Source organism: Calonectris borealis, chromosome 27, assembly GCF_964195595.1.
Source record: "Calonectris borealis chromosome 27, bCalBor7.hap1.2, whole genome shotgun sequence".
In the NCBI taxonomy this organism is placed as follows: Eukaryota; Metazoa; Chordata; class Aves; order Procellariiformes; family Procellariidae; genus Calonectris; species Calonectris borealis.
The window spans coordinates 5887198-5914710 of NC_134338.1; the positions used below are offsets into that span (position 1 = coordinate 5887198).

The 27513-nt window shown below is 49.5% G+C and overlaps 1 protein-coding gene across 3 annotated transcripts; it reads left to right on the forward strand.

Annotated features, from left to right (window-relative positions):
* Positions 1 to 383: 383 nt before the first annotated feature.
* ARHGAP25 (Rho GTPase activating protein 25) lies at positions 384 to 27383 on the forward strand. Of its 3 annotated transcripts, none has more exons than XM_075174889.1 (11): positions 384 to 2294; positions 7233 to 7426; positions 9569 to 9656; positions 10083 to 10202; positions 12831 to 13038; positions 15510 to 15642; positions 16622 to 16695; positions 17274 to 17395; positions 18158 to 18357; positions 18868 to 19451; positions 20009 to 27222. In XM_075174889.1, the coding sequence occupies exons 1-11, from the start codon at positions 2234 to 2236 to the stop codon at positions 20217 to 20219; spliced, it is 1995 nt and encodes a 664-aa protein (XP_075030990.1). In that variant the 5' UTR covers positions 384 to 2233; the 3' UTR covers positions 20220 to 27222. The 3 variants fall into 3 exon arrangements, with proteins under 3 accessions (XP_075030990.1, XP_075030991.1, XP_075030992.1); XM_075174890.1 differs by lacking the exon at positions 384 to 2294 and adding an exon at positions 6914 to 6959 and having other exon boundaries at positions 20009 to 27221; XM_075174891.1 differs by lacking the exons at positions 384 to 2294; positions 7233 to 7426; positions 9569 to 9656; positions 10083 to 10202 and adding an exon at positions 10211 to 12305 and having other exon boundaries at positions 20009 to 27383.
* The last annotated feature ends 130 nt before the right edge of the window (positions 27384 to 27513 follow it).

The following is a 27513-nucleotide window of genomic DNA, read 5'->3' on the forward strand; positions in this document are numbered from 1 at the left end:
TTTTCTCCCCACCCCGTGCCAATTTAATTAAATCAAACACCGAAAACTGCAAATTCCCACTGGAAATCCTGGTGCTAGCTGTGCTCCGCACCCAGAAAAAAAGTCTCAAACCAAGGCTGTCTCTGTGTGGGCAGGTCTCGTGCAACCCCCTGTCCAGACACATTTTCCATGAGATCCTGATAGAAGAGAGATGTAAAAACAACAAAAAAACCAACTTTATGGGCTGAGATTTGCCCATTTTAAGTTCCCCTGGGGCATTCGGTTCAGGAACAGGTTGCCCAGCTTGATTGCTAAGAAAAAAACCCCAATCTTGCGATGTCCTTTCCCAAACTTGGAAGCAGCACCAGGTGCCCAACGGCAGCGAAACAGCTCTCTGGGTGCTTAGGAAGGGCTGTTTTGGGGTGCCAGAGAGGGCTGAGCTGCTGCGGTGTAGGCACGCAGCGCTGGGCTGAATTGCACGATTTGGGGCAAAAACACTTGCTGTTTCCTTTCTAGAGGAGGGGAAGGCGCTGCGCGACATCCTGTTCGCACAGGCCGGCGGGGAAAGGCGGCCGTTCGCAAGCTGCTGCCAGGCTTTCGTAAAAAACCAAACAGGTTGAAGAGAAAAAGAGAATCAAAACGCATGACTCCCTAAAGCTCCTACAGCTTTCAGCCGACGTTATTAAGAAGAGGAAAAAATGATGCTAAATTCAGGGCTTATTCAGGGTCCTTTGCTCGGGGTACAGCAGAAACGGAGTTAATTCAGGCAGTTTAGGTCCAAAGCAGGATATTGGGGTTAATCTAGTTCAGGCTTGGGTACGTGCTGGGCTGCTCCGTTGCGATAGCATCGCTTTCCACGCCGTCATGTTCCCTGGGCTTTCGGCAGTGGAATATGTGAGCCGGGGATCTCTGCGCTGGCTCCAGTCACTGCTCAAAGCATCAAATTCATTTTTCAGCTGCGATTCACCCAAATTACCCCACCAGGGTCCACCCTGGCTGTGCTGCGACCAGCTCCAGCTCCTTCCCCGAGAGGCACATCCTCAATTTACGCTACGGCACTAAATAAAAAGCCTTTGCAAGTGGCTGGGTGCATCCTAGGCAGGACGGCCGGGCTGCAAATCAGAACGGGAACCGGTGGCCACGTCCTCTTTCAGCCGCCTGCGCTCCCCATATCGCTGTTTCTGCTTCTGTTCAGGGCAACTTCCCTCTCCGCAGGGCCTGGGCTTTCCCAGTACGGGGGGGGAAACGGGGCTGGAGCCCCCCGTTAGCCCCTTGGGGCAGGCTGCTATGTCTTGCAGCCGCCCTCGCTGCTTTTTGCTCCATTTGGGGGTTTGGGAATGCAACAACCCTTCCTTGCATTTATCCTGTGTCTTGCGAGCTGCATCTCAGTCTGCTTTGCGGATGCACAGCCGTTTCTTTTGAGGAAAAACAGCATTAAATGACATCAAACAGGATACACTCGCAGGGAAAGGGGGCTTTGCTTGATCCGGTGGTCCTGGTGGGGTCTGTGCCCACGTCCCCCAGCCCTCGCTGCTCCGATACCCACAGCCTTTCCTCCAAGAGCACTCTCATTTCATCCCCATTTTGCTCGTACCGCTGTTACAAAGTGGGTGTAAAAACCTTAAATCAGCTGTGGGGACTATTCAGCAGTTGTAATAAGAAAATGCAAAAGGCACCCGTGTCGTCCGGGCTGTGCACGCGGGGATGCACCAGGACATTCAGAGACGCCATCCTGCAGCATTTGGCCGTGGCCACCTGAGCCTGCTCTGCTTTGCTGCCGAGCAAAACATTTCCCGAAACTCCTTGCTGGGCCGCGTCCTGCAGCGAGCGCTTTTCTAGCGCACCAACGGCACCGAGAAGGACACCCACTTCCTCAAATGCAACAAGCAGCGCGCCGAGAGCAACCTCGGGCAGCCGCATTTCGGTGGCGTCAACCATCTCCGCATCAGCCAAAGTGGGCAGCAAAAAGGGGAGCAAAAAAGGCGGCATCACCTCGGCGGCGTCGGGGAAGCAAGACGAGAGCTTTGCAGGAAAGGAGGGCAGGAAAGTACTTTTATGGGGTTGTTCACAGCCGCTCTCAGGGGAGGGAGGAGGAAGTACGTTGGCAAATCAACCCTTGCCGAGCCGTCGCTTTTCGTGGGTGGGATTGCACCCCGGGTGCAGGATCCCCACGGGACTATCAGATCCTCGTTTCAGCCCGTCTCCTAAGCAAGCCCCCCTTGGAAAAAAAAAAAAAAGTCCCTCCTGATCCAAAATGTCCCTCAAGCTGCCACGGAACTGGGATTTCAACCTGAAAATGGATGCTGCAAAAATAGGTACCGTGACTGCTTCTTTATGCCCTTCTGTTTCTGCTTCAGCCTTTCAGGTGCAAGCCGGGTCTGCCGGGGTGCCTGTGGCCAAGCCCAGCTCCGATTTTGGCTACGGCCCAGACCCCAACCTGCTTCTGACCTCGGTGGGGGGACCTGGCCCCCAGCTACCGCTTTCAAAACAGCGGATGCTTTGCAAATGATTTGCAAGAAGTGATTTGCAAATTTGTCACCGAGGGATGCTTGGGAGCACGGCCAGGGCTGTGGCTCCGGGGCCGGAGCAGCGGCTGTCTCAGTAGGGTGGGGAATGGGGGGACCTGGCGGCGTGGGGCTGCTGCCCAGCCAAAATCCAGGTTTGGGGGGGATTTAAACCACATGGGCTCATTCTGCTGGCACAAGCCTTGCAGGAGGTGAAGTGCAGGCCAAGAGGCGGACGGAGCGGTGCAGGCTGGAGGAAGCAATCTCGCTCTTGCTCAGGTTTTTTCGCCCACCCCGACGTCATTATTTTCCTCTCCCCAGTGGTAAAGAGCCCTCTGACGCCCGTGCTCGGCTCTGTGCCGTGGGACGGCTTCACTGGGTGATTTCCTGACTTACCTCCTGCCCCCGCTCAGGCTTTGCACGGCTCTCCTCCATGGGATCCATCTCCAGCACGAAAAACCACTTGAGGACAGCTTTGGGAAGGAGTGAGGGATCCCTTCGGCAGGCTCTGTGGCCAAAATATCATGGCAGAGCCAATGCCTGCTTTTGGGTCAGCAACCAGGGAGGGGATCTGGGGGCGAGGATGCTGCGGTCGAGGAAGGGGTGCACAAGCCCAGCAAAGGGGCTCTGTGGTCCTGGTGCCAAAACATGGTCAAGGCACACCTTGGCAACTTGATTTCTCCCTGCAGCAGAGTTGACCAAGCCAGTCTGCGGTGCTGAGCTCTTCCTCCCCGCACCTTGCGTCAGCTTGCAAGGTCGTCCTGGCTGGATTTTCTCGCAAAGGCAATTTGGACTTCTATCTGAAGCTGCTTTCGTTGGAGCGGCCAAACCATTCGCTTCACACAAGGTCCCAAACGAAGCACTGCTGGTCCCCCGCGGCCGCCGCTGTGGCTGGGCTCGGCGATGCACAGCGACGCACAGGATGAGACCCCGGGTGGTCCAGAAGCTTGCAGGCGGTCAGAGGTGCTGTCACCTTCCACTGCTTGCAGTGCAGCGGTGGAAAAATCCTCACGTAGTTATCATAGAAGCATCCTGGATTTCTGCATTGCCCATTCTTAGGATAATTAATATTTTTTTGCACAGAGGCTGCAGTGGGTAAATTCCATCAGTAGCTCAGAAAAAAAGGCCAGGGGACACTGAGCCTGCTGGGAAGCAGAGAGGGTAGAGACGGGACACAGGCTTGAACCTGTGTTGTTACCAGGAATTGCTTTTTTTTTTAAGAAAATCTGCTTGTGATGAAATTCTGGGTGCTTTTTGCAGCTTGCAATTGCTGCGAGGCCGTGAGATGAGGGTTGTGTGTGTGTGTGTGTGTGCAGAGACCTGAGCCTTGGGGCACAGCTCGGTGCATCGATTCTTCTCATGCTTCGGGGTTTCTGGCTGCAGAGACCAGCTGAGGCCGTCTTCAGGGGTGCAGCAGGGATGTGACTTGCTGGAAAATAATTGCAAATTAGTCATCACCACCCTTGCTGGCTCCTCCCGGCTTTGGGACACTTCCCCCTCCTCGTCCCCAGCCATGGCTGCGGCATAAGCAGCTTTTGTAAGCCCCAGGACAGCGCGCCGGCTCCCGTGTGCTTCCTCATGCTGAGAAAATGCAAAGCTATTTATTTCAATGAAGGAGAAAACTGCATTTGCAATTTTCATTGCGAAACCTGTTGTGGCACTTTTGCTTTTACTGTTTTTTATTGCAAATACCCGACATCCCTCCTGCGGGGCAGGAGCAAAGGGGATGGCAGGGAGGGCTCTTGCCCAAGACAGGGATTTGGGGCAGGAGCCAGCATCGATGCGGACACCGCGGTGGCACCCAATGCAATCTCCCCTGCAAGTCACACTTTGGCAGGGCTCCTCTTTTCGGGGACACGGGCACCCTGCTACAGCTGGTCCCCAGGGCTGGAGGAAGAATGAGGATGTTTTGGAGGAAATATTCAACTTCAGAGGCGGTTACAGCAGGAAATGCTTCGGGGGGCACCGCATTTGCTCTTGGTGGCTCTTTCCTGCCCTGCGAGAGTGGCAAGGAGGAGCGGGGCCAAGCGCGGCAGGGATGTGATGGTGAAGGAGGAGATATCTGCAAGTGCTGGACCACCCTGGTGAGAGCCAGGGAAAAAGCTTCGCCCCAGCCCCACGTAAAATTTCCAGCTGGGCATCGCACGTGAGCTCGGCATCGCACTGACCACAAAAGGTAGAAACCTAGAAAAGTGGTAGGGGAGGGAGCCGCAGCCTTGGTAAGTTCTGGCTTTGTGAATGCAGAAAACCTTCCACTGGGCAAAAATAGCCTCGCTGTCTGCAAAGCCAAGCTCCCCACAGCAGCTCCCTCCCCACGCCCCCACACAAGCCCTGCGGTGGGGACAGCGGTTGGGGAGCGCTCACATGGTGGGTAAGAAGGATCCTGCAAACTGTTGTTTTGGCCTTAAATGAGCCCAAAGTACAGGGAGAGCTGTCTCGTGCGGAGGGAAAATACATCTGCGTGTTCACACTGGTGCGTATGTGCGTGAACAGGGCTAAGCCATCGCAGGCCTCCGGTTGCACCTTGAGTCTGGTGTTTGAGAAGGGCTGATGCTGAAGAAAGGGGATCCAAGTGTACCCCTCCGAATGCACGTTCCTTATGCACCTGGGAAAGGCTGCAAAGAGGGAGAGAATAAACCTCCTCTCCAGCGAGGACCAGGCAAGTTAAGCTCAAGGCTGAGAGCAGGAGGAGCCCCGGGGTGGCAGTGCTTGCCATGGTGCAGAGCCCTGAGGCAGCCGTGATGGGCTTAGAGGAACAGAGTGAATATCAGCATCTCTGTTTCATCGAGAGGGAGATGAAGTCCTATGGTCGGATAGGAGAACACACAGCAAAATTCGGGAAGGCATCGGAGTCCTGGCTCGTGGGAGTGCTGCTTTCTGCAGAACGGGGCTAGTCTGGAGCCAGCCCACTCAGGATTTGCTCTTTGGCAACGGGCTGTGGTTTCTGCAGAGCAAAGCGTTTGCGGGAGGCAGGCAGCACCCTGCACCCGGTAGCCTCCATGCTCCTGGCAGCTGCTCCACCCCTGCGGATCATTTCCCAAAAATCCTCGCCCCCAAGGAATCGGCGGCAGCCGCAAGACATGAAGGAACATGATTTAGGGGAAGGAGCAATGCTGCTTGTGAGCCGTTTGCTGAGTATCACATTAATATTTATGAGATCTGAGTAAGGCAGATGCTTTGGCAAAGAGCAAAGAAGCTGCCCAGAGCCTGAGGTGCAGTTTGGAAGCACCATTTTGGTTGCCCATCAGGGTAATCCCCGGTACCAGCACTTTTCAGGGGAGCTGGCTGGCAAATCCCTTTCCAAGGCCCTTGCTCACAGCCACATCCGCATCAGCAGCGTTGAGATACGAGCAGCATCCTCACTGTGTTTCAAAGGCTGATTCTTGGAAAGGGCTCTGCAATCCTGCGACAGGCTTGCAGGGGAGAAGTGAGCTCCGAGCGGCTCCGAAGGATGAAGGCAAAACGCAGCAGGGTTTTCTTGCTCCAGGGGATTTCAGAAGGGGAAGCTGGGCACGCTCTTGAACTACAGCACCCCTGACCTCTGAAGCAACTGCTAACTGCTCAACACTGACTGCAAAATGTTTTGTAGGCTCGTGGTCCCTGTGGGTGTCTGTGCAGCGGGAGCACCCGCTCAGGCATGAGGTGCCCCCAGCCCCACCAGGCAGTGGCAGGTGATTTTTAATTTTCTCCTTTTTTAAGCTTGTCCTTTGCACTCAGGTCCGCACTAGGATTCATCAACACTCATATCTAATGCAACTTTTACAGCTCTCTGCTCTGCTGACCAGCTCGGGGGAAAAGCAGGCATCTGGGGGCAGAGATACGGGGCCGCTGCTGCTTCCCCCATCCCACAGGATTGCACAACACCACCCTCGCGGCCCTGGCTCGGCTTGAATGCCCTCTGCCAGCAAACGCTGCCGGGCTCAGGGGCCCGAATCCTGCACCGCCCTCACCCGCACGACCCAGCCAGATGCCACCGGCTCCGTTTTAGCAGGGGAAACATAAGACCTCAGGAAATCACCATGTGCAGAGACCAGTGAAGCTGAATTCCCCTGGAGTCATACAATTATTTTTGCCCTGCCACCATAAATGCTGACTCTACCCAGCTGGGGTGGCACTGGGGTCTTGCAGAGGCAAAAAATCAAAGTGTCCCTTCTGGAAACGATCCCTCCCAAGGCATTTACTATCACAGAAGCATTTAGAGATGCCACAGGGCCATGCTGCTGGTCCCTGGCACAGGTCAGTGGCACCAGTGGGACTCGTCTACGCGATGCAAACAGGAGACAGGGGACACTGCTCTGCCCAGCCGGTAAATCCACACTGGCACTTTTTTCCCCCCTTGGAGACTTTCCAACCTCATTGTGTGAGAACTGCCCTGTTGGAAACATCAGGCAAAGCTCTCCAGAGCAAAACTGCAATTTCCAGTTTTTTTCACGCCAGGCTGGGTCATTCTGCTATCGCTGCTGCAGGCTGTTTGAGGTGGGTATAAAAAAAACACACACTCCCATTAAAAAAAAAAAAAAAGAGCTAATTATTTTCTTCTCACTTGCAAGACAATTACTCCCACGCAGGAAAAAGGAAGCACACACTGACAGATACTGCAGCCACTTCCTTTAAAAACTCTAGCCAGTTTGCTCAGCACAGGCAGAGGGGCAGAGAGCCGCTCTCGCTGTTGTAGCTTACATAGGTTCTGGGGACGCGGGTCTGCTGGCAGCTCGTCCCCGCTAGCCCGTCCCTCTCTTTCCTCGGCAGCCCGCTCCAAGAGCGTGATGAGCGGCGAGCCAGCGGGCGCCCGGCCGGCCTCCCCCAACCCGCTGGAGCGGCCCCTGAAGATCGGCTGGCTGAAAAAGCAGCGCTCCATCGTCAAGAACTGGCAGCAGCGGTACTTTGTGCTTAAGGGCCAGCAGCTTTACTACTACAAGGACGAGGATGATGTCAAACCACAGGTAGGATGAGGCCACTGGGCTCTGCTGGTCCTCAATCTCCCCCTTCTTGCAACTTTGCTCGTAGGGAAATGGTTTGGGATGGATCTGGAGCAGGGTATTAAAGAGGTTTCCTGCCTTTGGGCAGTAACAGAGATGAGATATCCTGATCAGATTCATCTATGCACTTAAATGCTTAAAGTGCCTGCAAGCCCTGCTGGGGGCTTGGTCCCTCTGTGCCCAAGCAACAGGGTGCTGGAAAAAAACCAACAGTTACCAACTAGGAAGTTGTTATCATTCCCCAAGGCAACAGAAAAAGAGCTCAGTACACCACCATTTCTGTGACGGCAATGGGTGCACAAGGTGACGGGAGCTTTGAGAGAGGTTTCGGCCATGCACTTGATGGAAAAGGCATCTTACAGGATGCTTTTAGGAAAAAACAAGCCGGACTTTCAGCATAGCCTGGGCGTGAGGATCTGCCCAAGACAGACCTCACGGCAGGGCTGGGGAGATGGCAGCGAAGGGCAGCTGCTTCCTTAGGAGCTCTTACCACGGGAGAGGGCAGCTGGAGGGATAAGGAAAGGAACTCTCTCTCTCTGCGGGTTTGTATCCCATCCTGGCCCAGCCCCATCCTTTGCAGAAGGCTCAGCGGTGCAGATGCAGTTTGTGTGATTTGGCTGCCGCCCCGGTCCACCCTGTGCGGCCAGAGGAAACCTGCCCTGCTGCCTTTTCCTCTAAGGGAAAAGGCTTAAAATCTGCTGAACGCTCCGCTGCACGTCAGTTCTGATGCTTTCCGAGATCCCCAGGAGAACATGCATCCAACCCTTCGCACAGAACACGAGTGTGATCGCCCACTTGGGGATTTAAACGTCTGCACCAGCGCCCGACGTCCGCAGTCCTCTGGCAGCATCATCCCATCTTCAACCCTCTGGGTTGTAACAAGCCCTCTGTCTAACCTGTATAAACCATTTCTCAGCGTATGCATTGTAGTACACTTGCCAGCGAGAAATCAGGTTGTTTTCCCAATTTATATAGATAATTTTTTAGTTTTTCAACCATTTTCTCCACACTGTAACTTCCTTTTTGAATATCCACCATCTTTTCCTTGTTTTGAGAAATTTCAGGGAGAGGTCCTCCCCATTGCCAGAAAAGCCATTCTCCGCACAAATTGTTACTGGTAGCAAAGCCAACCTCAAGACAGAAAACACTCGTAAGGGGGAGGCGATCAGTAGCTCCTCGGGGTGAAAGCACAGGGCTGAGCCCAGCAGGATCCAGGTCCTGTTTCTGGCTTTGCCCCGTTCCAGGGGTGACTGGGAAGAGCAGTCTCCCCGACTGTAACTCGTGGTGCTTTTGGCAGCTCTCGCCGTGACCCTCCCGGGGTCATTTCAAGCCTCTCTGCTCCCACCACCGATTCTGATCCAGCTGCAATTCAGGCTTTTGGTCCTTTTGACGGTGCCCACTGCTCGCAGGAGCCCAATGGCGTTCAGGAGGCCGAAATCGCTGAGAAACTTCATTTCTGCGGCGCAGCCTCGCTTCCTGCCCCGGGAGGCCTCCGGTGCTGACTCACGCGCCTGCTCGGCCCCCACGTGCCTCGGCAGCTCCCCACCCGTCCCCTCAGCGGGGACCGAGCTGTCCCCGTTTGCCACGACAGCTGGGGAAAGGAAGGTCCAAAAGAAACGGCTGTTTTCCACTTTGCTTTTTTATTTCCCTTCCCTTTTTCTTCTTTTTCTCTACTCCTCTCTCCTGCAAACTTTGGGTTTGGTTTTTGGTTTTCAGTGATGCTGTGTTAAAGGAACAATTTTCCTGCTCTGGTGCAGCAGAAACGGGGTGCTCCAGTGTTTTGCCAAGTCCCTTCTCCTTTGTACTTTCTTCTTCCACTCCCAACAGGGGTTAAAAAAAAAAAAAAACATGAGAAGGGAGGGAAAAAAGGAAAGACCAAAATAACCAGTTTTCTCATTCTCAGAATCACTCCATCAGAAAATTGGCATTTAAGAAGTGTCCCTTATTGTTTGAAAAGTAATTTTTAGCACATATATATATATAGCTCACCAGCTCCTGCAATCTCTTTGAAAGGAGGACTTCGATCCTCAGTGCTCGCACATGGTAGTGTTAGCCTCACAGGGATGGGACGCGGGTATTTGCAGCTCCTGCTCTGCTTTGTCCTAGGGTTGCCTGTCTCTCCAGGGAAGCACCATCAAGGAGGTGGCCAGCAACCCAGAGGAAGGAGGGAAATTTATCTTTGAAATCATCCCAGGTGAGGATGCTTCACTCCTCTTCGTTGCACGCTTTTGGGCTGGACTGTTCACCCAAAATCATTTGGACAAGTCATTTTGCCAATCCTTTTGCTCCCACTTCTTTTCAAGGGCCGCACACCACTGCGCTGCACGTGGAAACTAATGCCTTGCTTTCAATCATCACACGTCAGGGCTGGAGGAGGGCCCCGTGTCAGCGCCCATGTCCCATGCTGAGAAGCCTTGCCAAGCTGCAACGTTAAGCAGTTTCTGTTCCTTTCTTGCAGACCTTCAGCAAGGGTGAAATGTAAAAGCGCTGGTTCATATCACAGCCAAACAGACGTTAATGGGGAAGTTTGGAGCCAAAAGCATTTAGCAAAGAAAACAAGAAGAATGTGTCTTTTCTCTTCCAATCCTCTCTTAAATGATGCATAAATGTTTTTTTGCAGGGGTCTCTGGAGACCAGAACCGGGCAGGGCAGGACACCTGCGTGCTCATGGCTAATTCCCAGTCCGAGATGGAGGAATGGGTTAAATCCATCCGACGAGTGCTGGGGTCAGCGTCAGGAGGTAACGGGGACCAGGGACAGCTCTTGGAGAGGCGGTTTCCTACTCACTCTCTGCAGTACTTTTGTGCGAGGATCGCAAAGCTGGCCTCATAAATCCTTGAAACTGGAAAATGGAGCTGTAATGTGATGCCTTAGAAACCTACTCCTAGACGGGTATTGGGTCTGCTGCAAACACGGGCAGTGTTAAGGAAACGGCAGCCAAGCATGAATGAAGATTTCTGGGCGGGTTTCAACCTCTTTTGCAAACTTCCTCGTTGACCCCAGAAAATGTTCTTGAAAACGGCTCATATTCAGGGATAAAGCATTGAAAAATCTCGCCTTTCACCTGCTAATTTCCTTGCTTTGCTTTTTTTCCCCAGCTTTTCTTGCTCAACCCAGCCCTTCTGCCCCCATTTTCTCTGCAGAGTCTGCCTTGGCCACGCAATCGCCCTCCCCACACGCAGGCAAGGCTTGTGGCGACCGGATCCTTGCTTCCAGCCCCCTCGGGCATGCATTTATGCTATTACAAAATTGCGGTCAGGGAAGTATAAAACATGAATCGATCAGAAGGGAGCACACCGTAAATTTGCCACCACAGGCGAAGCCCGCAAAGGGAGCAGCAAAGGTCATTCCAGCCACTTTTCCTATAAGGATGAACTATCCAGACTTTCCCGACAAGGATGAACTCCTATGAGCAAGATCCACCAATGCAACAGGGCTGGGAGTCTCTTTAGCTCTCTTGCAAAGGAGCACTAACCTGGATGGTCGTCCTGAGCCTCTCCTCCCTCCCTCTGTGCTTTGCCCTGACTATATCATTTTTTTTTACAGGGTCCATGCCCTTCAGCTGTGTAAGACAAACATGATGGAGCTCTGGTCTCCCATAGCTCCTGTGTTAATATAAATCACAGCAGTTCAGAGGCAAGCAGGCACTGCCAGTTTGAGCTCTTTCACTGTGACCCTGCCGTAGGCACATTTAGCTTCACCTAAATGACGACACAGCTGTTTTTTGTCTGTAACCCTGGTGTTTTCTGCTTCTAAACTGAAACATGCTGTGCCCTGGGGCAGGCAGCATTACTCATCTGAAATGAGGATTGCATGAGCCAGAAATTTTCAGGGCATTGCCCCACCTGGCTCTAATATTTACTAACAACTCTGCATCTGATCCTTGCTTAAACTTAGGAGGCTGCCAGTTTCTTCCAGCTAGATAAAGTGACCTTATATGATAGAAAATGTAAATTTATAGTAGTATAGAGAGCCCTGAGAATAGCAGAGAAGTCAGATATTATAAAGCTGCATTTTATGTCACTACACAGGTTAACGGACCCTGAAACTTCACGCTTTAGGGTTTTGGCTTCAGTGCAAGTTGAGACAACATATGCTTTTAAAGCAACCCACTGCATGGTGGAGGTTTTGGCAAGAGCCCACCTGGAAGCAGCCCCACGTGACCCAGCTAGTTGTGAGCTTGTCGCACACCAAAAAGCAGAGCAGCTGCAAAGTGTGAAGCAACAGCAAAAGCATCTCCAAAATCCTGGGGCAGGGGTTTGCAGGCCTGGCTGCCACCCTACAATGACAGCCACCTGCCAGGGTGGGCTGGCATGGGCATCGCATTGGCTGTGGGGAAGTATCCCCAAATTAACAAATCTGCCAGCCTGCAGTTAAATAAGCAATCCATTATCAGCTACCAAAGCAGAGGGGCAAAAAAAAAAAACCAACAAGCTATTTGCCTTTACTGTGCACAATGACAGGTTTATATTCATTATTTAAAAGCGTAAGCAAGTCATAAATGAAAAACCCCCATGATGAGGCAGGTGCCGACAAGCCTTATGGTTACAGATGAGAGTGTTTACTTACATTTTCCTGGTCTGGAAGATACACAGGAATTATTTCAGCCTTCAGAGCACGAGGTGAACACATCGCAGGCACCGCCGGGGCAAAAATATGGTAGACGACCATAGGACCCTTTGCCATTAATATCCCAGAGCCAGTTCGAGTTGGGATTTGTCTGCTCTTACCATGCCCCAGGCTCCAAGGAGGAAGAGCTGGGGTGCAGGCTGCTGCCTTCCCACCTTCGAGCTCTTCTTTTGCTGCGAGTTCAGGAGGAAAAAGCCATTGCTCCAAAGGAAAGGTACCACCCGCTGCAAAATACTGCTCTTCTTTGCACAGGGGTGTTTCTGGAGGGTTAGAGGAGAGGGGAGAGGGAAGAAAAGCAGCTAAATCAGTAAGAGTTTCTGCCCCAAATTTCTGCTTTTCTTACTTCTTGGTGGTCTCCTGTGCTTTCTATGTCCTTTAGCTTTGTGTAATGAGCTTGCCTTCTCTCCCTGTGCCCTCACATCAGCCTTTTTGCTGTTCCTCTCTTTCTGTATCAGCACCCTGCTCCAAAGCAGGTGAGCAGCATGGCAAAAAACAAGGCTCACTGCTTGGTTTTAATCAGTTTGAGAACTGTTAATTATTTGGAGGAGGAACAAGGTTTCATTTTGCTATTCTTTCTTTGGAAGAAGTTCTGCTTTCCTTCAGTTTGCAGACTTCTTGTAGCTCCTATGCTATCAGAAAAGCAGGTACTGCGGTTACATTTGCATGATGCACTTTGGCAGGTAATGTGCCTTTAGCAAAGCTTTTGGGCTCCTCTAACCTCTCTGTCCTCTTTCCCTAGCGGTGTTTGGCCAGCGCTTGGCAGAGACCATGGCCTATGAGCAGAAATTCGGGCAGCACCAGGTCCCCATCCTGGTGCAGAAGTGTGCCGAGTTCATCCGGGAGCACGGCGTAAGCGAGGAGGGCATCTTCCGCCTCCCCGGCCAGGACAACCTGGTGAAACAGCTCAGGGACGCGTTCGATGCTGGGGAAAGGCCATCATTTGACCGGTAATGCTGGATTCCCCCTCTCCTACTCAACTAGGTCTCATAGACCCCAAAATCCGGGGAAAAGCAGCCCCAGAGAGCCCAGCAGTGCCCTGCAGGAATCTCGGACCCTCCAGAAGGGCTTGACAAGGAGAAAGGATTCAGCAGAAACCCCAAATGGAGGCAAAAGCAGAATCAGAGGGTGCTGAGTTGAGATTCATGGAAATAAAGGAAAGCATTTAGGAAAATCCTGGCCCCATGCAGCGATTATCATTTACAGGAGCAGCCAAGGAAGGAGGCAAAGGGAAGAGCCTACATAGCCTAACAGCTAAGGGTAGAGGTTTAGAGAAAGGAGAGCAAGCAGAGGATCACAAATAAGCTCAGAGAACACCCTAATACACGCAGTAGAAGTTATTTCTTTCCCTGCCAGCCCATACCCATGATATTTTCCTCCTGTTGCGTTTGCCTGTAACACCACATAGAGATGAGAGAGGGATTTTGGCTGCTGCAAAGCTGCATCCTCCTGACCACCGTCCTCTGCAGGACTAGGAGGAAATGGCAAACTCCCTAAAGCCGAGAGCTGCCTGTCGGTCTCAGAGAGGCTTTGGAGAGAGACATTTGCTACGGCTGCCTCTGTCATGCCCTATGCAAAATGAGAGAAGAAAGATAACCCCTGGTGCATCTCTTTATAAAGCCCTCCCCTGATAGCTCGCAGACCAGCGGCACCTGCAGATGCCTCATTATCTCTAACGAGGTTTCCCACCTGTCCCCACCCCAAGTCAGAATTTAACCCTTTGCTTTTGGCCCTGGTTGCACAGGGCATGGCCCAGCCTCCCCCGCTCCCTCGTGCAGGCTGCTCTGGGGCTTTACCCAACGGTTTGCACTGCTGAAAGCAATGACCCCTGTGCTGGGATAAAGGAAAAGTGGGTCCTGCCTTTCCATGGCATCTAAAGTGAGGCTTTTTGGTTTAATTCCTGCCTTGCCCTGTCCACCATAACGGCGACAAGGGGTGCCCAGGCTGCTGCACGTGTATGAAGGTGCTTGGCCCTGGCTGCGGTGATGCCCTGCCTGTGCAGACCCAGGGAGCTGCCCCATATGGCATCACCTGAGCTCTGAGAGCCGCCCGCAAAATCTGGGGTGCTTGTGGGAGGGGAGCACCCAAAACCAGGAGCTTCCCTGGGCTTTTGTGCAAAACAGTTTGCCTAAGCGGAGTGCAGGGGCCTCTTCTCTGTATTCGCAGGCCTATCCTTAACCGCAAAACTTTTCCTATTTTTACCTAGCTTTATGCAGCTTTGTTAGGAAAAACCACAGCACATTTACCTAAATAATCCCTGTGCTGTGCAAGGCAGAGCCACGGCTGCTCTGGAAGCGTAACCATACTGGCTGTTGGTTTTGCAGCTGAATATTTCTTGCTTTCCGGGTGCCAGCGTCCTGCTGAGAGCTTTCCTGTTGTAACCTGTATGGGGGTCATAGGAAGGTGAAGCCTTTTTTTTTTTTTCCCCAGAACTGTGTTTTGCAGCGGGGCATGGTAAGGGAGTTTGGCCCTTTTCCCAGCACCCTGCGATGTTAACCCTGTGCTGCAGGGTTTGGTATGAGCATGGGGTACAACCGCCATGCACTTCAACCAAAACATTTTCTTAGTGAGGAGGAAGGCCAATAATGGGGTTTCCAGTGACCTGAATGCTGCGAGATGCTGGCTCGACCTTCAGTGCCATCTTCGCAGCCTGTTGGGTTTGCACAGGCACACTTGTGTGCACAAGCACGGCAGGATTGAGTGGGGAGCGTTAGAAAGCTGCCGTTGCAGCCCAGGCATCCAGGATGCCTAATGGTGTATATTTATAGGCCCTACAAAAATACAGCTCTGAAAAAATTCCTCTATGGTTATGTGTGTTTGTTAAAAATAAGAGTATTTTAAAAACCCCAACCAATCCTAAAAATAAATGACCTGGGGGATTTTTGCTAGAAGTTTATAACAGTTTAGCAACTTCAAGGTAGGTCAAATTAGAGTCTTACGATCTTGACAGTGTCCTTTTGACATAATGTAAACTATATGGTATGCAAAGCTGCAAACATCTGTCCCGGCAGAACATCTTCAGTAATTGCTGTTAATCTTAAAAACCCCAGGCAAGCTTCGCCAGCTCTGCAGAGAGTGGGGAGCGCCTGCCAAACATGCGAACACCAGACAATACTTGCATGCAAACCCGCATGAGTCAAACGCAGGCTGGGGAGGCTCAGCCCGGGTATGAACACTGGGGACCTGCCAGCCCCATGGTGGGGAAAAGCTCCACCAAGCATTTATTTTCCTGCCAGCTGGGGCCGTTCCCTGGCTTGGGGTGCCCTATGGATTCCCCCCGGTTTGGTTTGGCCTCCCTGTTTATCTCTCTCAGTTTCCTGCATCTATACACAGAGCTTAAATATAATCTCATGCTCCCGGAGCAGGGTTTGCTCACCAGCTGGGCGCGAGTTTCACCTGAGTGGCTCTTTGCACGTTGCAGGGATACGGATGTGCACACCGTGGCCTCTCTGTTCAAACTCTACCTGCGGGAGCTCCCTGAGCCGGTCGTACCCTGGATGCAGTATGAGGATTTCCTGCTGTGTGGTCAGGCGCTGGATGCGGATGAAAGAAAGGTAGAGACGCATTCATTTCTCTCCTTCTGGCCTTAAAATTAGCTGTGTTTCAGTGTCAGGGCTTTGTGAGCTGGAGATGCCAGGTGCATATTTAGCTGTGCATTATAAACTGTGTAATTACTGAGCTTTGAAATCTGGGGAAAAAAAAAAAGAAAAAAAAATTTAAAAAGAGAAAATCTCCCAAACCCAACTTGACAACATGGGTTTATCCATTTTAAAGCTTAAATTTCTGGAGCAGATCTAAGAGCTGCTCAGCACCTCTTTTTGTTGAGTCCTTGCAGCAAACAGCGAGTGTGAAAACCAAGAAAGGAAGGAAACACAACCTCCTGCAGCTTCCATCAGCCCGAGCTGAGAGCGGAGGTGGCAGAGGGCTCGGGGTGAGACCAAGGAAGGAAGTGGGGATTTGGGAGAGGGAGAAGTGAGAAACAGATGGGAAATGGCTTTTCCTAACTATATATTTTGGTGGAAAAGAAGTGCCCTCACTGCAAAAAAAACCACTCATGCATGCTGTTCCTATACACAAAAAAATAAGGCAGATATCCTCGCTAGCGTGAGCTCTGTGAACTGCAGTGTTCAGCCCTATATTTCAAGGGCAGATGTTTCTTGTAGGTTGTTTCACTTCAGGATCTTTGGGGTTAAAAATGCCCTAAATGTTTATATACAAGAAATGCAAGGAGATTAGGCATGATCAGCTCTTTCCGAGGAGCTCATCACACACGTGCTGGACTGGAGGGGATCCTGCTCTTTCCTTTGCTGCTGTGGCAGCAGCAGTGCTGGGCAATGGGCTGCTGCTTCTTGCTGAGCACTGTACAAAAACTTCTCCATGTCCATGCTTGGTTTGCCGGAGAAATGTAATTTCCAAGGCGAGCAAATGCCAAGAGGTGAGACTGTACAGGGATGGATGGGGTGACCAAGAGCCACTCTTGAGTCCGTATACATCTGTGAATCTTTATAGAGCTATTTCTTAACTTGCATTTAGGGCCATCAGGAACTCCTGAAGCAACTGTCCCTCCTTCCCAGAGACAACTACAACCTCCTCAGCTATATCTGCAGGTCAGTCCTCTGCAGAAGGTATGAACGGCTCAGATTTGGTGTTGGTGAGTAGAAACATCATCCCAAAGGCTGAGGCTGACTCCTCCAGAGAGAGCCCTCTTAAGCCATGTTTTGTTTCCCCTCAAGGCACCAGATCCTGACTTTTGTAAAGGGAGGGTTTCAGCCATGGGGATAAACACCTTGACGATGTCTGAGCATAAATGCCTACCCTAAAACTCACTTATGAATCCCTGAGAATTAAAATTAAATGTAGTTTTTCTAGACAAAGCCTTGTGCAACAAAACTGTCAGGTTTCACCCAGCCTGCATTATTTCTGTGGTTATTAAATATTAGATGGGGGTTCTCCCTTCCTTTTTGGTTTTTTTTTTTGGGTGAGCAGCTCATCACATGGTGGTTTTTTTACTGACACCAATAAGACCCAGCTCCAGTTCGCAGTTATAAGGCAACTATATGTTTCTGTCCCTGAGACCTAGAGGAAGAGCTGGATGGATTAATCGGGATTTTATACCAGTGGGTGTGTAAGGCTTTTTGCAGTCTTCCTTCTCTGGCTTGAAATATTTGCCCTTGGATTCTGGCAGGTTTCTACACGAAATACAGTTGAACTCTAGCGTCAACAAGATGAGTGTGGATAACCTGGCAACAGTGATTGGAGTGAACCTCATCAGACCCAAGATAGAGGATCCTGCAATTATTATGAGAGGTAAAGGGGACTCCTGGAATAATTGGTATAGAAGCACCTGATATGCTGAAATACTCAGTTGCATCCACAATCTTGAAACTAAAAATTTTCTACAGTAGACTCATGGCTATAAGTCAGACATGTGCCTGGGCACAGTAGGTATAGAGTGTAAAGTCATGTGTTAGTTAGGCTATAAATGTGTTAATGGTGACAAAAACCGCTCAGGAGTTGCACTGTGTGTTCCCACCATAGATTTCAAACTATTCAGGAATTCGGTGAAGTCGCCTTTCTTTTGCTTAGAGCAGGAAGGTATGAAATTCTTCTTAGAGAAACAAAGGAAACTCAAAGAAATTACGGTTTAGCTGAGCCAAACTGTAATCCCGTGGGCAAGGACAGATGCGGCAGAACAGAAGAAATATTTTAAGGCCAAAGACTGCTCTGCTCTACAGACATCACATGCAAATGGTCCAGATACTCAAATGCCTGTTCGTATAACTGATACTTGCAGTTTGCTTGTCGAGCCACAGAAGCACAATTCGTGGCTTGGGGCAGCTGAGCAGACTCCCGTCTTGGTTGCTCCATAGTCTACTACTGCTGTTCTGGAGTGATATAAAAATCCCTCCCTTTATTTATGGTTTTATGATCGTGCTCCTTGTCTTCACCTGCATTACTATGCGCATCTCCATTTTGGACAACAGAGAGACCAACCAGAAAATGCAAGTGTGGGTGAAAGAAAGCCCATCGCGTTGGGTTTGCCGCTGCCAGACCTCTAATTTCTTCCAGGCACGCCACAGATCCAGAAAGTGATGACTGTGATGATAAGTGACCACGCAGACCTCTTCCCCCCGTCCAAGGATGTGCCGCCCTCCCCACCTGCCCAAAAAAATGACAAGAAGGCCCCCATCCCGCGCAGCTCCGTGGGCTGGGACGCTGCAGAGGACCCTGCGGTGCCCAGGGCGGAGAGCTTGATCCAAAGGCAAATGGTAAGGATAGATCCTCAGAGAAATAATAAAACATAAATTTAATAAATGTGTGATTAATTATTATGGGATCCTAGTGAGCCACTAAGAGCACTTGCTATTTATAGGGTAAATAGCTGTAATGGTCATCCCTGGAACATCTACATCAGGAAAATGATGTAGATAAATTTTCCACTTTCATGTGGAAAATCTACTGTTCTGGGAAAAATGAAAACTCCTAAAGTTTTTTAGCTACAAGGCAGAATAGATGAAACCTTTTCAGTTCATGCTGGTGAAGTGAAAACATTGAGGATTAAAGGCTTTTCTCAGAAAGAAAGAATCTCTGCAAAAAGTTCTTTTTAATGGAAAACACGGTGCAACCCAAAATAATTTTTTATGCAAAACTTGTGGCCATTCCTGTTAGCAAGTTAAAATGTGCCTTTTGCAAATATTGCAGTCACAGCAGTCGCTGCAACCTGTGTCTGCTCACAAAGCAGGAGGAGGCTGTCCTAATGCCACGGGTCTATTTTACAGAGAGATGACCTGAATTCCAGCAGTGCCCCCGGACCAGCTGCGAGCTCAAGTGCACCCAGAGAAGATAATGGGTCCAAAGATACACTGGGAATGTGGAAAACGCAGTCAAGGAAAAGAACTCAGACTTTACCTAACAGGAAATCTTTCCTGACGGCTGCTTCTCCGGGGGAGAAAGGCGGCAGTGACAAAAATGACATATTTGCCAGTGACTTTTGGAAAAGCTCCCCCAGGAGCAGCATGCGCTCCGTGGTCCCCGACGGACATAAGAGAACGTTGTCTCATGATCTTTTTAAGCTGCTCGACCTTCACCGGGCTTCGACCTACGATAACGTTCCTACCTCCCAGGCAGAAAGCGGGGAAGGCAGTGGCTCCAGCCCCAGCCCTTCCAGCAGCGGCTCTGATAAGGAATTTCTACCCTGCCCCAGTCCCAGCCATCAGCCAAAGGAAACAGCCAGTCCCACCAGCAGCCCCGCCGAGGTCTCCAAGCCTGATCAGGAGAGCAGGGAGTTCCTGCAAAACATGATCCTGAAGCTGGAAAAAGAAATGGAGGTACAGAAAAATGACTACGAGGAACAAATTAAAAGGTAACATGCTGCACAGTGCTGCTTTCTGGAGAGGATGAAGTCTTCAGCTCATGTTATTACAACACTAGTATCGCACGGATTTATTTACCAGTAATACTATATAGTATATAATAGTAATGACTAATGATAAAATATAGTATTATAGTAGCTACCTAGAAGTCAATGCTCGTGTGCTGTACTCTCATGACATAGTTGCTAATGTTATATTGCTACAGTATTAATACTCTATAGTTCTTATTACACCATTGTATGGCACTATAATGTTCCTGCAATAATTACACTGTCATAATTCTTGTTATTACTACCATATTGTACCATTATACTATCCAGAATTCAGTAGTTACTATAGCTTCACATACTGTTATCATATTATTATATATCACATGTATTGATTTATTGAATCGTGTTATGTAGCCGTTGAGGGTCAGGGGATCAGGACAGAACCTCTGGCTTATTTTATTGCTTAATGACATAGAGGGCAGACTCCTTAAGAGCCAAACGATGACTTCCCGGCCCTCTTCCGATCCAATCCTTTCATGCTCCGTTTCTCTTTGCAGTCTCGAGAAGGAAAACTATGAAGTCTGGGCCAAAGTGGTGAGGCTGAATCAGGACATTGAGAGGGAGAGGAAGAAGTCTGAGGAACTGGAGCTGAAGTTGATGAACGTGGAGCGCTCACGGGAGGACATGGAGAAGAAAAACAAGATGCTTGAGGAGGAGATAAAAAACTTAGCTAAATCCACAAGCAAAACTGACGCCAAAACCAACTAGGAGAAGACACCCAGCTGTGCACCACCGAAAAATGTAGCTGTATGAATCCACAGGAATTGCCAAGCAGGTTCAGAGCGAGGGACATGTATCGTCCAGTGTTCTGCTACTGACCGCGGGCTGGTTCGGAGGAAGGAGCCCAGAAGTTAGAGGCTGGTTTATGCTCTGAAACAGGAAATTTCAAAAATATTCCTTAGCTTTTTTGGTGCATTTTTTTCAACTCCTCTTTCAGCTGCTCAGGTTACCTGTAGAACAGGCCAATACTCCTTGCTGCTCAATCAGAATATCTTGCATTCAGGAGTTCAGGTTAAGGTTGTTATGCCTTTACAAAAATAAACCAGCAAGCATCCCTCCTGCCAGCTGGCTGGCTCCTTGCTGGAGACACCCACAGTGCTTCTGCGTGGAACAGAAAGTCCATAAATCTTGGATCCGGGGAGCCAGAAAAGCCTGGGGTGGCACAGCCCGTCACGCAGTGTGCCTGGATGGTGGGCTGCAAATGTCAGCACCACGGCTGAGATGTTCACATTAACACATACGGTTGATTATTGCTCTTATAGAGCAAAAGAAGCCCAGACAACCCGCCAGGTCCACTGAGAAGAGGTCTCATACAGCATCACTCGCTGTACTGTGCCAGACTCATCGATATTAAGGCTCCAGGTCTAAAATCACAATATCATAAAAACCTCTTTAGTTAAGTGGCTGTTCAGTTATTTTAAATCACTGTTCCTTATAGCCATGTGTATATAAAACCAGCACAGCCGCTTGACGAGGCTTTGGAGAGCACTTTCACGCATCCATACATGGAGCTCTTTGTGCAGAGGGACTGCTGATTGCATTAGCAACTTTACCCCGTACAGAAAATGGGGCTTCTGCATTTTTCCTGATGGACAGTTTTTGAAGAATAACAGATCTGGACTTTTTTACTGCCTCCGCTTTTGTTTTTCATCGTTTCATCAGTGTAGAACAGGATTTCCTCAGCCACCTTGGTGGAAACCTGGGTCTGCACCCCAGCGATGATGTTGGATCTCTCCCTGTCACTTGCTGCCATCAGCGTAAAGACTAACCGGACCCGAAGGTCTCATGGTGCCAGTGTGGCTATTTGTAAACTTCTCTGCTTGTTTTCCCACTGCCTGCCAGCAAGTCGCCATCCAGCAGTACCTGCACGACACTGCTGAAGCTTTTGGTAGGAAAGAAAATAACAGGACTCTGCAAGAAAACCTTTCACTCCTCATTTACGTTAAGAAGGGGGAACAACACCACACAGCCTCAGCCCAGCCTAGAGCTTTCACGGGAACAGAAAAGGGAAAACCACAGAGATCGGCAGGAGTTTTCAAGCCAGATGTCTAGGACCAAACTCGTGCCTCTGTGCCAAGCATGGTGAAGTTAATGCAACAACACCACTGGCTTACTGCTACTGAGGACTTGGCTCTGGCGATACGAAAGTTCAGCTCAAGACAGGCTGCAGACCTGCTTGGCAGAGCCTGCAAAGAAAAATGAACTGGTGAGAGAAAGGGACACAGAGGAAACTATGTGAAAAAAGAGGATGGGAGCGGGAAGATGTTATCAGAGAATAAAAGTCAATATTGGGAATATAGCACTTGCTGCTATCAGCTTTGCTGGGGGGGACTTGTCTAGCGCTAAAACTGAGTCCAGACTCTTTAGTCTCAAACTTAGATTCAGTTTGGTGTATTGAATCCACCTTTGCTCAGCTCTGGATATAAAGTACAGGTAAAGGAAAGGTTTGTGAAAGTTGAACTGCATTTAAGAATCCGATCCATAAATAGCTCGTTCGACCTTTAGGCTCTGACTCCAGGCGGTTTTCCTTTCCATAGGATCCCCATAGACTACACAGCTCCTCATTGTCCTGCCCAAATTCACACCAGGGAGTTAATTTTTTCTGGAGGCCTGCATGGGGTTACTGCATGGGGCTACTGCTTGGGGCTACAGTGCCTTCCAGAGGACCCACAGCCAAGGTCCTCTGCTCTTGCAATGATCAAATCTAATTAAAATGTTTCAAATCTGAAACTTGGTAATTTGAAATCTCGGTGAAGATCACAGTACCCCTTTGCATTGGACCAGTGGGCCTGGACCTGCTGGTGCAGAGCTCCGCAGCACACAACCTTGCAGAGGGATGGGCGTCACAGACAAGAGCTCCAAGGAGGACAGTGTGGCCTCCACCAGGCTTAGCCACCTTCAAAGATGAGGTGTCCAAACCTCACCCTCCCCTCACCTGCATGTCCCACATGCTACGGCATCCTGAGATGACATATTTCTTGTCTCCTGAAGTCTCTTTCAAGCACCACTAACACCATTGGTGCTGCAAGTCAAGGTTCCCACCATGCACCTACGGGACCCACACCTTCCCAACACTCAAACCAAGAGGTTTCCAAAGTGCCTGCGAGATGCATTTTGCCTGCCAGCATTTCAGAGGAACCATTCCCATGCACGATTCTTTTCTGTGATTTCAGATGACCTTGACAGAGCTGCCTCAGTGTTTATTTAATTTTTTACCTTTACAAGGAACTCATTACTAATCTGGGCATGAGACTCAGGAGTCATTTACGGAGAAACTTCTCCATTGGGTCTAGGAGAAACATCGTGAACATCTGGGCTGGAAATGCCACACGCTCCTTTCTGCAAAGATCAAAAGTGTGAAGAGGCAAATAATTCCTTCACAGCCCGCAGTAGACTGTAATGACGTGAAAAGGCTTGGCTGAGGCTCAGAAGTCTCTGCGATTAGGACAAGTGCACGTTATTTTAGTGTAAACTGCGCATTCCTCCACTTCCGCTGCAGATAGGCAAAACAACCTTTATCAAACCATGACTGTTTCTGAAGATCAGAGTAACTTCTTTGAAGATATTCTGCCCATTAAAATTTGGAGTGTTTATAGTGGTCATATTTAAAAGATAGACTTTCCAATAGAGGTCAGGTGGGCTGGAAATTCCTAAGTGCGTGGGGGGAGTGAACAGCCTCAGGGAGGGACATGATCATCTTACTGAGCTGGTATTGCTGTTGGGTGCTGTAAGATAAGGAGGGTTTTCTTTTTTTAAAAAGTGAGCTTCTTCCAGAGACAGAAAAGCATGGATCTGCCCATGCCAGACCTGTGGAAACTTTGCATCCTTTTCAGCCCCGAGGGTATATCCTCTCAGCTCAGCCACGCAAAGCCCAGAGCCGCACCTGAATACTGGCAATGCCCAAATCCTACTCCGGATTTAATGCATTTTCAGAACTTCTGTTGGAGACACCAGAACATGAAATCCCTGAAAACTGACTGATGCATGACCTACATTTCCTTCCTTCCTCTCTTTTTGCAGCCAAGCCGTGAAGGTTTTTGGGGAAGGAGTAGCAGAGAAAGTCTCTCCTGTTCCTGAAGCAGGGGTTGCTGTTCCTCTGTGCTGCAAGGGGCATTATAAATGCACGGAAGGTTGCTTGGTGGCTGCTTTTCAGCTCAGCAGGCTTTAAGCATTGATTCTGGATATCCTAGAAAGTATGAAACTACTACTATCATATAAAAGTACAACAGACTGTCTATCATAGAGAATAAAGAATAAACCCTGTAGAAAGGTCCTTTTCAACCCTGTCCTGGGCACTCTAGGCTTGGAAAGTGCCAAAAAGGCAGTTTGTCACCCCCCCTTAACCCTCACACTGCACAGCCAGAGGACACAAGAACATCCCCTTCAAGGTGATGGGAGAGTGTGTAGGATAACCCAGAAAACATACTGAGGATTTTCCTCTCCCTTTAAATGTGATATGGCTTTCCAAATTAGAGCAATTAAAACCACAGATCTGAAAGCATCTAAAACTGTTAAACCCTGCATTATCAGGTGAAAATATGACATCTTTTAGGATATAATTTTAGTTCTGCTCTCACTGTCTAGCATTCTTTGCATTAGAGCAAAAAATCTGTTTTGCTCTTCTTAGGTATTTACTGCATTCATTTAGGAATTCATTTCATTGTATCCAAGTGTTTGGTAGGCACGAGAGGCAAGAACATAAAATTATCCTTCCCACATTATTCTCTTTGCATCCCAAGCCAGTCACGCTTATGCTGACTTATCCCCTCATATTTTATCAAAGTTGCATTTTTGGCATGATAGTAACTTTCCTTTTTTAGCTTGGCTACTGCATAAAATAGCAAGTTGTTGTGGGAGGCGAGGTGGACGTGCAGGAAAAGGGTCCAGCCATTATTTAGGATGGCTTATACAAACGAAAGAAAAGCAGTGAGAACATGTTGTTCCCTCCAGGAATGACAGAGTAATGCAGTGTGTCCTTCCTTTACATGGGAGCTGAAAGTTACCCCCAACACAGGCTGCTTTTAAGAAGAAAACACTGCCAAAATGAGACTTTTTGTATGAATAATTGTTCACCAAGGTGGGGAGAAAAAAAAGTCCCCAGACTTTCAGCCAAACCCTCCCTGGAAGCAGACCCACTGCCCAGCTTTCTCTGTGTTTTCCTGCCACCTTGCTGCAGCACAGGGATGCTACGAAGCCAGACTGTCAAACTGGCGTGGAAGAAAAATAACCTGGCAAAAAAGGAGCATCCTGATAAAGCGAGGGCCAGCATGGGGGCAGGAGGAAGCAGCCAGGGTAGCAGGGACAGGAGTTGTCTGAATAAGCACTCCCTTGGAGAAAATGCTCATCTATTCTAGCACAAAAAACCTGCAAGTTTAGGAATTCTGAGTTATTCAAGCAGATAAATGCCCTGAGCGCTTACATGGTGAATACTGCACAGAGGCTCCAGCTGGGACAGCTTCTTCCCTGGATAATTCACACTGCCAACAGCTCACCGCATGCATGGTCTCCACCAAGAACAGTTTACCCTTCTAGCTGTTTTCCTTTACAAGAGTTTTGTCAGCAGGTGATTCCCATAAACAGAAGTGCTCTGCTGTTAATTGGGAACTCGGTTTCTTAAGAAATAAGGCTTACAACTTCAGCCAAATATAGCAACCAGGTGAGTGGTATGAATTTGGGTGCAATTTTCCTAACTATAAGACTGTGGGGCAGAGCAGAGAGACCTTAGTGGTGCTGCCACTGCAAGACTCCAGGGTGTGCTCGACCTTTAGCAAACATCTGAGAATTTACCAAGCTGAAAAATCCAACAAGCGGAGAGCTCAGCGAGAAGAAAACATCCTGTTTACCCCTTGAGTCCATCATGTAAGGAAGCTTCACTAAAAGACATTCACTTCTCATGCACAACCCTGTCCAAAAGGTCTCCCTGTACTCCCAGCCAACCCTGGTGAGCCCTGCACGGCAGAGGGGAACGACACTCCCAGCGCCGTCAGCGGCCACTGGTGTGGCTTGTGAAAATTTGCTTTATCACGCGTAAAAACACGATGTGATATTTTGCCCCTCTTAACACAATGTACCGATAACAGGAACTGGGAACAGGGGAATGTTCCTTTAATCTCATCAGCTGGCCAAAATGCTGTTTGATGCATCCAGGGAGCTATTTCCAAACGAGTGCATTTTAAGACCAGCCAGCAAGGCAGGGGCCAGGCTTTGACCTCTTATTAAAGAAATGAGGATAAGCATCAGCTTGGCATCTGCTTGGCATCTGCTTTCTGAGCATGTGAGAGGTAAATTTTTCCTTTCCCTGGCAGCGTTGCCTTGTTTCTTTCCTTGGCTCCCGGATAAGGGCCAGCACAGGCTGCCATCCAGCCGGAGAGGCTGCGCTCTGCTTGCTCCAGATGAGGTCCACACTCGATCCCTAGGGCCAGTGCAGGTTTCGAGTCTTTTCAGTGACACCTTTACCCTTTGTGTCCCTTCCTGGGGCTCAGAGCATGGGTTTTCTAATGCTGCCAAGTGTTCCCTTTGCACGCATCCACCTTTCTGATGCCACTAAAAATCCAGTGGTCATTTTAAGTGCTGAACTCTATGGAAATGCCAATCCAAAAGGAGTCAGGAAGTCAGCCAAGCACCCCAAGGAGAGTTGTTCCCAACAAAACAGCTAAAGGCAGCGCCGAGGAGGGAAAGGTCAAATGTCCGCTGGGAACTGGAGCGTTTTCACACCCTGGGAAGGGATGTTTCCACTGGGGGAGTGGGAACAACCTGCTCCCTTGCTACCTTCCTCCTATCCAGTGTAAAGAAGCCTGTATAAAGAAGTCTGAAATGGGGATAAATCACATGTACAGTTTGCAGAAGACCTGGGATACAGGTTTAGAAACTCATTAGCTCCATGAGACTAGATCTTTCCCCTAGCTGGCAGTGGAAGGGCATTGGCTTAGGGTCAAGGATAGCACAAGAAGTTACGGAAAAGCAACAGCCGATTAAATTGCTGTCATCCACTCTGACCTGCTTCTGCTCACTCAAATATAAAGCCTCACTGATTATGGCAAGCAGGATGGCTTTTAAAAATAAAATTGTAGGAGAGTCTTTCTTCCATTTTGTCAGGCTGCTCAGAAATCACATGCAGGAACACCAGCTGGGGCGAAACACTCTGGCATCCCATCACAACGTGGAGACGGAGCTTTAACGTGGTTTGCATCTATAGTGGCTTTTTAGGACACTGGTGTAGGGCTCAGATGGTTAGACTGCTTTTTGCTTGACCTGCCCCATGTCTTGGCTCCCCATCTTCTTTATCTTCAATACCAGCAAGCAAGGAGCCCACTGCCCATGAAGGTGAGCCTGCACCAGTGCAAGCCTTGCAGTGCCTTGGCCAGTCAAGCCAAACGAGTCTGCAGCAGAGTGCTCAGCATTCACCAATCAAGCCAAACTAATTAGGTCTTCTGTCCTGATGGAAGTCAAGCCATCAAGGTCACAGATTTTTGCTCTCCAAAACTCAACACAAAAGTAATGAAGCCTTTCAAAATGTTTGCAGAACACATATGAAGCAGAGCCAGACAAAGACTTGGGAGTCCTGAATTCCAATCTACACTATAAATATTTGCGATAATAACTAGATTGCCAGGCTTGCCAGATAACCCTTCCTTTTATTAACTTTAGGCTAGAGATTTTAGGCCAGAAGTGTTGTCAACGCTGGTGTCAGTGGTGAAGACACTGGTTTCTTCTCTGAGAAGAATGATGCAAGAATGAGAGAATGATGCAAAAGCGGGATGCTTATTGATAGAAGAACAGCTGAGAGCAGATATAGAGATGCAATTAATTTGTTCACAGAGGTACCATTGTTTCCCAGCGGCTACCCAGTCCCCCGAAAGCTGCTGCGTTTCTGTGTGTGTGCCGACGGTAGCGTGCAGCAGGGTCTGGCTTAGCCAACAGCTCTATCTTAAAAGTTACTCCTTTCTCTTGCAGTAAGTGCAGGGGTTAATGCAACACTGGGGAGCTCCCTGAGGCCCTTGTC

Bases quoted from the DNA above. Each gene is read 5' to 3' on its own strand.
- ARHGAP25 (XM_075174889.1), top strand. From the start codon at position 2,234: ATGTCCCTCAAGCTGCCACGGAACTGGGATTTCAACCTGAAAATGGAT. The intron at 10,203-12,830 runs GTAACGGGGACC...CTCTTTCCCTAG, and splicing joins GCTGGGGTCAGCGTCAGGAG to CGGTGTTTGGCCAGCGCTTG. The intron at 16,696-17,273 runs GTCAGTCCTCTG...GGATTCTGGCAG, and splicing joins CTCCTCAGCTATATCTGCAG to GTTTCTACACGAAATACAGT.